This window comes from Dipteris shenzhenensis, chromosome 5 (assembly GCF_047967505.1).
Source record: "Dipteris shenzhenensis isolate YYH24624 ecotype China chromosome 5, Dip_SZ_1.0, whole genome shotgun sequence".
Lineage (NCBI taxonomy): Eukaryota > Viridiplantae > Streptophyta > Polypodiopsida > Gleicheniales > Dipteridaceae > Dipteris > Dipteris shenzhenensis.
This window is the reverse complement of record NC_141600.1, coordinates 36,082,739-36,094,176: the sequence shown is the minus strand read 5'-3', so window position 1 is coordinate 36,094,176 and position 11,438 is coordinate 36,082,739. Positions and strand designations below refer to the sequence as shown.

General features: G+C 41.9%; 1 protein-coding gene across 2 annotated transcripts; it reads left to right on the top strand.

The window, feature by feature from the left end:
* The first annotated feature begins 7,664 nt into the window (after positions 1-7,664).
* On the top strand, positions 7,665-11,189 carry LOC147901960 (ARM repeat superfamily protein). Of its 2 annotated transcripts, none has more exons than XM_087374996.1 (8): positions 7,665-7,884; positions 8,215-8,532; positions 8,670-8,959; positions 9,177-9,305; positions 9,515-9,637; positions 9,824-9,931; positions 10,062-10,240; positions 10,809-11,189. In XM_087374996.1, exons 1-8 carry the CDS (start codon positions 7,740-7,742, stop codon positions 10,930-10,932), a joined length of 1,416 nt encoding a protein of 471 aa, XP_087231122.1. In that variant the 5' UTR covers positions 7,665-7,739; the 3' UTR covers positions 10,933-11,189. The 2 variants fall into 2 exon arrangements, with proteins under 2 accessions (XP_087231122.1, XP_087231121.1); XM_087374995.1 differs by having other exon boundaries at positions 9,824-9,937.
* The last annotated feature ends 249 nt before the right edge of the window (positions 11,190-11,438 follow it).

The window sequence follows — 11,438 nt, the reverse complement described above, 5'->3', positions numbered from 1 at the left end:
TTCTCTTCCTCCTCCTTCCTTGTTCCTCCTCCTCAACCCTTACCCCTCGAATCTGTGAAGGAGACTAGCTCTCCACTCCTCAACCTTGGACTCCTCCTAAACCCTGCAACCCCCTCTGAACCCTGGAACTCCTAGTTAACTCTATCAACCCAGTCCCCCTTTCTAACCCTGAAATCCCGTTCTAAACCTTTGAACTCCCGTGGAGGCGAGAGCCTCCATCAATCATTATAATCAAGCCCTCTTTCTCATTCACGCGCGTATGAGATCTTCTTTCCATGCTTTCGCCTACACCTCTCACTGGAACACGACCCGCTACACTTGTGAACACCTATGCTACAATGAGTGACGACACTACTGTACGTGATCAACACCCTCAAAACCTACATTTGGGTAAAACAGAGACGAGAGAGAGAGAGAGAGAGAGAGAGAGAGAGAGAGAGAGAGAGAGAGAGAGAGAGAGAGAGCTACAATGCTGAAGGCACGTTCACAGCATATTGACTTCAAAGAACATACCATCAATGTGTCAAGAAATAGCTTTCAAGTAAGCTTTGTCCTATGTTTTCTTATCTAGAATACTGGACAACTTCTGCTCTAGAACGTAGCCACAGTGGCTTCAATAAAAAGGGAAAAGGAAGAGTTCAATGGAAAGGGAAATGGAAACATAGTGATGATGAGGGAGATTTCATCACATGAGTCATAGGCTGATAGGTTTGAGTTTGGGGAGGGAGATTGTGCCTCAATAATACCTCCCTCTGGTTTTGTATTAACATCTTTGAAACAAATATTCTTTTATAATCTTTGTAATGGATGTTTGTAGTTGCTCCTTGTTCACCAAAGAGCCATTCAAGGCCAAGCAATAATTCGAGATCCTCGACATTCTCACATTTAGATGAATATTGTATAGAATATTTGTGGAATGTACTCTAATTTATTTAACTTTAAGTTCTATAATTCAATTAAAGCATCATTTGAGATTTCCCACCTCTACTACTACTCTTCATGTGGAAGGAGCGGAGGGACAAGATTGGAGATGGGAGACAAAGCTACAATGACATACTAGGAGTCAAGTCTACAAGGAAATAAAATATCGTCTATTGATCTCGCATTCCTTAACCATGCTCTTTCATTCTTCATCCTCATTTAAGTAACAATATGATGCTCCCATTTCATCCAAGCTATAAAGCAACATTTATTAAAGATATGCTATGAAGCAACATTGATTAGAGCTTAAAGATACTACATGCATTTAGGCCCAAAAGCAACATCACTTCCATTCAAACATGTAACAAAGGATGATCAATCAAAGCTCATATTATTGTCATGTAAGCATAGAAATATTGTCCAAACCTTAGATCAAGCGGGCTTTTTCAATACTGACTTGAGCAAGAAAAATGGCTTATGTGGTCATGAGAACAAACAAAGCCACATTGATTATAGACCACATTAGATGCTTGTCCTCTCAAGTAGCACAATGGTCAAGGTAAGACCCATAGAGTGCCCAAGCTCAACACAAATAGATTGGTTTTTAACGAGGATACCTACAAAAGAAAATTGTGTTACTTTTGTTTTGAAGACTTCCTTCTCAAGTAGCACAATGGTCAGGGTAAGACCCATAGAGTGCCCAAGATCAACATAAGTTTGGTTTGTAACCGAGCTACCTACAAAAGAAAAATTTGTTACCCTTTTTTTATGGAGATGCTTATGAAATTCATGGATGGTGAGATTTGATATACAGGCTATCTTTTCATGTTTTACATTCTACTTTCACTTAGTATATACATGCACACATACATTATGTTAGAGTAGCAGTAAGCTACGAATATAATACAGTGAACCATTCAAAAAAAGATACCCCCGTCAGACTCAGCACTTGCAATCCATCTGCAGCTTACAACAAATCCAAAGCAAAAGAGATAGGTTTGAAGACATATGTCCGGGCTTTTGGGCACACAATTTCATCAAGTGGTTGCTTGGCATCGAGAAGGAGGCAATTCAGAACGGTGCAATGCAGAGATGAGAAGGGCACATGCATCTAGCTAAAATCGGGTGTCCTCGGATCTCCATTGTAAATTTGCCTCATTGCCTGCTTTCTCCAACGCCCTGCTCCCTTGCCCTCCTCCTCCCCTTCCAGCTCCTCGACCTTCCACTTCTTCCCCACCATTGTCGCCACCGTTGCCCTCAAATACTTCACTCCATTCAAACTTGCTCACATTGGACTGAGTGTACTTGGGGTCTTCTTTCGCACATCGCTTGGAGCTAGCATCGGCGTTGGCGTGTATTGTGCTAGTAGGTGTAGCTCAATGCTGGCTTTAGATGCACCGTGCAGTTAGAATGGCCCGTTATGGAAACACAGAAGAGACTCACTTGAGAGTGGACTAAGGTTCCCATCCTCACCTCCTTAGACACGGCTCAAATGGTGAGGAATTCCCAGCCAGCTCGCTTCTCTTTTGGAAGCTTCAATTTGCAAGTCTTGGTGCTCCTGTAATAGCAGTGAGTAACTCCACCTCCGCTTCAATAGAGGCCTCATTGTCGCCACTCTTGGTGGAGAAATCAAAGATCTGCAGATGTTTCCAATGGATGTATGTGCATTAGCCCTCTTTTTTTCTTTTCAAAACAATTGGTGACCACGATCACTATCGAAGGCCACCCAGTTTCCTAGAACAATCCGGATAGCATCTGGACAATGAAGAAATAAGGAAGCCAGTGCACATTCCACTAGTATGTCATTCCATACAGGCAATCAGAGAGGCCGCTGCCGAGCATGCCCACAGTGAGGAACCACCTGAGGCAAACTAAGAAGGCAATGCCAATAGCTCCAAGGGAGACCAATTCTAGAGTCTCTATTGAAGGGAGCCCATCCATGGAGCGCTGGTGATTTCGTAACATTATGTGAGAGGAGGCGAGCTTTCCTTGAAAAACGGACGATTGAGCTGACTGCTGTCTAGAATAGAGCTTATGGAAGTGAGAAGATAATGAACCACTTGCTATGTTTGGATTGCACATTTAGAGCAGCCACACGGAGGAGAAGCCTACAAAGGAGAAGGGGGCTAGTGAGGGGAGCAACCACACGAAAGGTCGTATGAGGAGAAGAGGGAAAGCTCACGAAGTTAAAGACGGTTGGTGAGGGGGGCAACCATAGGGAAGGTGGCATGAGGAGGATGAGGAAAGGAACTATGAGAGCATGGAGCCATGGGAGCCATCATAAAGAGTAAAAAAAGAAATGTTCAATCTGTGAGGGAGGAATTTCTGAGTTCATAGGGAATAGAGGGGATAAGAACTAAAGGTAAGGATCATCGATCTTGTTCTCGCCTGAGAACCCAGCTGCTATTGCCATCCTGGCTATGGTGAAGATCTATAGTCAAGATATGCTACCTCTTGATCTTGGGTCACCATCACAACTTTCTTGACTATTGAGAGGCACAGGTAGCAAATTCAAATTCAAGCAAGGAGAAGGAGCTGACGGGGGCACAAGGATGAAGCTAGAGGGGAGGTCAAAGCTAGAGGATTCAATGCTCAAATTTTGAATTTGAAGCTTTCCACTACCCTCCACTCCAACACGTGGCAAACTCTAGCCCCTTCCCTCCACTGCACCCTTCTCCCTCCAGCCAACACGTGGTGCTTAGAAGCTCTCCCTCGATCAACACATGTCACCCTCTTGTGCCTCCCACCCTCCTCAATAGATAGTAAGATAAGATGCTTTGCTGGCCAACTCAATCTGGCCCCCAATTCACCCCACACATCCCCACATATGGGGTTGTGGGCATGCTTTTCTAGGGCTGTGAGCTGTCTGACTTAGTTGGCCAGCCGACCAGCCTTCTAGCCCTATATAAGGGTAGGTTACTGCTCACTTGTAGCTCCCCCTTCTACCATGAACATTTGTGCCATCTGCTAGAGCATGTTGTTGTAGTTCTTGTGCCTGCCCACAAACCACAGTCTCCGGACAGCTCACCTTATGAATGCCTTTACCCCAGGATACCTGGCAATGTTTGTACTCATCAGGGACCTCTTGCCAAGGCAGATCCAGGGATTATTGCCATTGTCATCCTCCCTGTACAAAGGTGCCACCTATTGCAGCCACTTTGATGCCTCCATGTACATGTATTTTCTTTATCTTTTCTATGGGCAAATGCTGTAGGTCTCCCTCGCCCATGCTCTCCTCACTTGGGGGCTTATAGATAGGGAGGTGACCTTTCCAACTCTAGTATGACAAAATAGTGTCAAAAAGTGAAGCTAGTATAGCGATATAATAAAGAGTGTTGTCATGAGTTCAAATTTCAACAATTGTGATGGGAGAGGAGAGTAGCTATCCAAAATAAGCAACAAATTTGAAATTCAAAAAAATAATGGCATCTTTTCACAATAAAGGGAAGCCTAGCAAAGTGCCATTCATGGCAAAAGGAAACAACTTTTTGCTACCCTATAATGAAGGGCAATGGAAAAAGGTTAGCCATTAAGGGTGCCCCATACTTGGTTTTAAAGGGCAATTTTAGGTTTCCTATCTAACCATTATCTTGTAGTAGTGCAAGCTGAGCTCTTGCCATAGCATACTTTGAGAGCCAAACCCTACGAAAAAGTTTTTAAAGCTCCATGATGGAGCTATGTACTTGGAAGTTGCAAATAGTTGCAGGTGTGATTAGGGGCTTCTGATTAAATGCCTTTTGAACATTGATATGTCTTCCCCATCATATCATCATAGCCATCCATCATATTATTTTCCTATTTGTAAAATGATATTTTTGTCCTCGGGTCTTGCCATAGTTTTCGTAGCATTTTTCGTGTTACCAAAATTCTAATTTCTCCTACATCTTTTGGTATATCAGCAGCGATTATGCCCCATAGTTGTCCATCATATTATATTCCTATTTGTAAAATTGTATTTTTTTCCTTGGGTCTTGCCATAGTTTCTATAAATTTTATGTGTTATCAAAATTTTAATTTCTCCTACATCTTTTGGTATATCAACAGCCATTATGCTCCATAATTCTATCCATTTCATTCCCTCTATGCCATCCAATGGTCTATGTAGCTTCCATTGCTTTGTGTGGTATCCTATTTGTATCCCTCTTCTCTAACTTGTTGGGGTAGATCATGTATGGCATAAGGCTTCCCCTTCGAAAGGTATCATGCCCATCATAGCTAGTAGGATGGGGAAGGGCTTGACCGCTAGTTCTCCTATGAGGAAGTGTTTACATGTTGTTTCTGTTCTTTTCCAATAAGCTCTAAAAAGCTCGGGTGCCCAGGTTGGACACTCATAGAGGATCACTATCTACACGAGCATTGTATATAAAAACTTCTTCATCTCTTAGCTGAACAAATATGGAGAGAGGAGAGGAGAAGAGTGGAGATGAGGAGAGAGGGCACAGCTAGAGAGCACACCACAAATGACTAACTTTACACTAGATTTAGTTGAAAATAATGAATATATACAAACCCGTTTAGGGTTAGGGTTTTCATCTCTTTCTTTTTTAGTACTCGATAAGTTAACGCTATGCACATATGATCGCAAATGATGTTGAGATGGTTTCTCAACAACTTCCCTCAAGATCAACATCATGAAGTAGGCCTTCCCTCAAGATGATGATTATGGGGAATGAAGAAGGACTAATCATTACATTCCATCACACCCCTTTAATGGGAATGTCCTTCCTCTGCGTCAAACCAAGAGCTTGTCGGTGTTTCTCAAAAAGCTCTTTTCCAAGTGGTTTGATAAAGATATCTATAGCATTTTCTTTGCTATCACAATGTTGTAATGTGATGTCACCAAGTAACACTCTTTGTCTGATGAAGGGCTCTCTGACCTCAATGTGCTTTGTCCTCGAGTGATATATTAGATCCTTGGTTAATGCTTGAGCCAATTGATTATCACAATATATTGCTGTTGGCTTTTACTCATCAAAGTAATTTATTTTTGACAATAGTCTTTTGAGCCATATAGCCTCACATGCACCTGTTGTGAGTGCCCCCTCTTGCGTATTCACTGTCATAATATCCATGCAACCTTGGATGACTTCATCTGTATTCTATTCCAAATTGTCTTGTACCTCTGATGTATCTCAAGGCTCTCTTGGCTGCAATCCAGTGAGACTGTTTTGGATTTGCCATAAATTGTGCAAGTGAACTTGCTGCATAACAAATATATGGCCTTGTGATAGTCAGATATATAAGAGATCCGATGAGCTACCGATAGTACTTGTCATTGATTGTAGGCTTTTATGGATTTTTTGTAAGTTTCAAAATTTGCTCCATAGGAGTGGCTGCAATCTTGCAATCCACCATATGAAACTTCTTTAGGAGACTATCCACATATTTTTGCTAGATCATGAAGATGTTGTCGGAGTCTCTCTAGAACACAATAATGCATAAGTCCAAGATCTTTCATGTCGAATTCTATAAATAAGTCTTGTTTCAGCTTGTTGATGAAGCTATCGTTGCAACCTGTCACAATTAGGTCATCTACATACAAAAGTGCAATAGTAATGCCTTCCTCTTGAACATTATAGTAGAGAGTATGATCTACATTGGACTTCATGTAGCGCAGATTAGCAAAATACTTGTTGCTTTGCTGTACCAACTTTTGGGTGCTTGCTTTAAGCCATAGACACTTTTCTTGAGATGGCAAACCTGATGCTCTTTCCTTGGTTCAACATGCCATCCTGGTTGCTGCATGTAGACTTCCTCATCTAAGTAACCATTAAGAAAAGCATTCTTGACATCTCGCTGGTACACATTCCATCTGTTGAGTGTCGCTAGTAATATAAAAAATCTCATGGAATCCATCTTTTCTACTAGAGCATAAGTCTCATCATAATCTTGACCATATTACTGTGCAAATCCTTTTACAAGTTTGGCTTTGTATCTTTCAATGCTTCCATTTGGATTGTACTTCACTTTGTAAACTGATTTGTTTGCAATGGCCTTCTTTCCTAGTGGAAGGTCACATAGTTCCCAAGTATTGTTTTTGTACAAAGCTTCCATTTCTTCATTCATATCAATTTGCCATTTTGCCTTGAGGGGAAAGCATATCTAGAGACTAGGAGAACATTGATAGAGTCATAGATATGCATCATTTGGTTGTTAGTTTTGTATCAATAAGTCTTCATGTGAAGCTAGTCTTCCATCATGAGAGGGTAAGAACTCTTTTTTTGTCGTTGAATTTTTCCCAGATGATGTTTTTTTAAAAATATTTTCCCTTTTTTTCCCCACTCCCACACACATGGCCAACTACAAGGGGCACCGGCCAATGCTGATAGGTGGAAGAGACAGCTCGAAGGAATTGCACGATGTGGGTAGCCACCTCAGGCAAATGCCCAACCGTTTGAGTTGCCGCATTCCAAGTTGATGTTAGGTTGGGTTCACACCACGCGGGACGTCCGACTTGCAATCGAGGCGTCTTTCAAGGTGGAACGAACCCATTCATGCAGGAGCTATCCGTGGGGAGAGGAAAAGGTGACTGCCAGTACACCGGTCCAAGAGCTAGTGAAGCGCCAGCAGCACCAATCGAAGGCCTTGGCGGGCTTTGACAGCACCAGGCGGTTGGTGTTGTGAACACCACAGAGCGACGGACGGACTCGTGTGTTGGCGGCCGGTTGGTGTGAACCCAGCCTTAGAATCACTCAAGTAGGAAGGTGAATGTGCATATGGACTCCCATGCTTCCTTTCAAGATTTGAATTTGGAGGGAGGGAGATAACTTGAAAGGAGCAGCAGATCTTCGCGAATTGCTCTTCTCTGCTCTCTAGCCATGAATTCCATCAGGAAAATTCACATCTCCCAAGACGCCTTCGATGCTGTCGTAAAAGAGAACATGGATGACTTCGGCATGGAGCTCGATGACGCTCTAGAGGACGCCATACAGACATTTAAAATGCAAGGAGTTGATCTGAAAGGTCACCTCTGTAAAGATCCCTTCTGCATCAGTGCGTGCGCGCGTGTTTGAGTGAGTAGACCAGATAGGGAGAGGTTTTGGGCTACAAAGATCACATGCAAAGAAATATTGTGCCGCTCTGTTTGCGAATGCTTGAACGCGATCTGGGTTGATGAAACTCAAACTAGAATTTTCTTTCACGCTCTTCGCCCTTCAACAGAGTCGCCACTTTAAAATTCCTCATTTTTTGGTTTCGTATGACGTTCCCACTTTCTTAAGTGCTTCACCACTTAATTCATCGGCAATACAGATTATGCACATTTGCTGAATTTTACAATCGTGTGATTTCCAGGCATCATTACTGATGGTTCCGGAAGTGGGAGCATCACCAACCATCCGGTTGTGAAGGCAATCCAGGAGCTAAAACTCGCTACATCGGGTACTTTGGAGACACTCAGTGAAGGAGGAAGCTCTCTCACCCCTACGGAATTGATAACAGGAGCATTAGGACGGTTATTCAATCTATGCAAAGATGGCGGACCTGAAATTCTGTCTATTGCTGGAAAATATGGAGGAGTAGAGGCTTGCACAACTGCATGGAGCTCCCTTCGATGTAAGGGATTGGAAGCTCAAAATCTTGCCTTCAAGGCTTTGAATGTTCTTATAGGAGGTGAGTTCTGTAAATGCATAAGTAGTAAAAGGCTACTTTGTGCTGTCTTCCATAGAGCAGGAACATGAAGTCCATTTAGCTAGTGCAGAAATCAAAATGATTTGGACTACTAATGCTTTGCTGTACCCCTTTTGCAGAGGTTGAGAATAAGGAAAAATTCAGACATTCTGGTGGACCTGAGATGCTCATGAGTGTATTTATAGACAATGATGAGATGCGTGAGATGAAATTGAATGCTTGTATAATGGTCTCAGTATTCGCAACGGGAGATGAGCTTGCAAAGGAAAGCCTTATGGATCTTCATGTAGAAGAAGCGCTTATTAAGCTTCTGAAAGCGTATGCCAGAGATGAGGCCCTGGTTTTGGCAATCTGTAATGCTTTTCGCTCCTTAGTGGCAGCTGATGATAATCGAGTTATAGCCTCAAAGGTTCTCTCTTAATCGGCATTACTCACTGCTTGACAGCATTGAGTAAGCATATGATTGTTTTTCGAATACTTATTGTGAACATTACAAATAGGAGAGTGATGGAGCGGATCATTATTCTTTAAGTTGGAAGAGAAGGGGAGTAATAGATTGCAAATTGCGCCATGTCTGGTAAAATACAAATTGTTCAAAATGTTTTTCTTTTCGACTTGGTTTACAGGCCTTCAATAATGCGAGGAAATTTGCTGAAAATGGTATGGTGGACGCTATTCTCTCAGCTTGTCATCTGCAAATCTCAACAACAGCTGTTACAGCCCTATGTGGGGCACTGAAGAGTCTGGCAGTCAATGTAATTTGTGGGTTGAGATTCTGCAAGGATTTTACTCTGTTCTAAAAACCTGAGATTCTGTGCTGTATGGAGGTTCCCACCTTAAAGTGGTCTCAAATGGTTGCTTTAATGCATCGTTATATATACTTGCACTTCAGTGCACGTGTAAGCTTACACAGGCATCCTTTCTCTAATTACTTCTGCATTGGCATGCTTCAAATTGTTTACAGGAGGTCATCTGTAAATCTATAGCTGAGCAGCAAGGAATCCGCTTTGTTCTCCAAGTATTGGATGATCTGGCAAAACACAGAAATACAGCTGTGGCAAAAAGTGCATGTTCATTATTGTCACAGGTTGTAACTAACAGATCAGTTTGCTGGTAATTAGCATAACTCGAAGCTAGATACATTGCATGTCAATCATGATCTGCCATTCTTAAAAGTCTAAGCTCCTTAGTTTAAGAGCTGAGATTGGGTGGTCATGAGTTTGTTCTGCTTTGAATAAAAAATTCAAATGACTGAAGCTGTGGTCTCCTGCAGCTAGCTGGGAGTGATGACAACAAGGATGAAATAGTCCATGGAGGAGGTTTGGAGAAGATTGTTTGCCTCATGTCAGTCTATTCTGATGATGCCTCTGTGCTTCAAGAGGTGGAGGTCCTTTTCCAGTGAAACTCATACCTTGTATAATGACCTAATTACCCCATTTATGTCATGCAATGTAATGTGTGGGCTACTAGAAATCTTATGATGTTCCATCCTTCCCTTTTTTTGTGTGCAGACTTTGTCAGTAATTACTGTTCTTTCCTTGCGTTCTCCTCTGAATGCCAATAAAGCTGTTCAAGTAGGTGCTCTTGACATGGTGATAGAGGCTATGGAGGATCATCCTTCAGCAGTGTTTATGCAGAGGCAAGCCTGTCAAATGTTGCGAAATCTAGCAGCTCGGAGCCCTGAAAACAGGCAAGCAATTATCTGCATCAATTGACAAATTGGTAAAGCAAAAAAGAGGCTAGCACATGTTTTTAACTTCACAAAGATGCGAAGGATCGGCTAGCATTATGCACAAATGCACACAATCGTAGCTCGAAAGTCTTGAGGAAACTGTGTCATAATTCAGAACCCTTGTGTGACTGGCACCACGAGAAGGTTTAACGCCTTGGTCATAGAACAATAAGGGTTGCATGTACCTTCTCAAAGATGTTGATTTTCTTGAGAGCCAGAATTTGGTGGGAGGGTATATGGATGGCCTTGCGTATGATACTGCTTGCGCCCCACCCAATGGCTCCAAAAACACACATTTCATGCGAGGCACTGTAATCTTCTGTTGTAGAGTTTTTGAATGTCTAGTAGTGTTTGGTCTCAAAACACTTTCAACATATTTTCTAGGCAGATTTGTGCAGGTTTATAGTGCTTCTGCAGCTAGGATACCCATTTACATATGTGTTTTACTGACAATGCTCTAATTGTATTGCATTTTTGTGTCTATTCTCCAAATAAGCTACATTTGACAGCTGATATACTATTACAGATCTGCTATTTTGGACAAGGGTCTGGAACAACTGATTAGGCGTGCAAAAGAAAATTATGCCGATTGCAAAGAAGCAGCCTCAGCTGCTTTGAGAGATCTTGGATTTGATGATTACAACAGATAAGTTTGCATCCGATTCTGGATTATATCTCCTCCATTTTCTTTATCAATATATATCTAGTTAGCTTGGATAGACTGCTGGCCATTGCAAAATGCAATATTGTTTTAGGTGCCTGCAAACTCTGCTTTGACATCTTTAATTCTTATGTTTATTCCAGCTTTGCCATGATGTTTGTATTTCTTGAACACAACTTTGCATCTGTATGGTATTTTTCCTAAACTTTATTTGGCTAATGATAATTTTTTGTGATGAGGCTTCTGGCCTTACAGCCACCAAAAGTCATCACACATGTATATGAATATTCAATAAAGGTTTACCTTGTGCTAATACCTATTATCCTGTCATGTTACACTTTTTGCAAAGCACGGTAGTGCTTATTGAAAGTCATCACATGTGTTTTGACTGGCATGCATATGCTAGGACATATATACTCTGCTACAATTTATTATGCAGTATGGGGGTTTTAAAAATTCAAACCAAACATAGCGTATAAGTTTTGTTGTAAACAA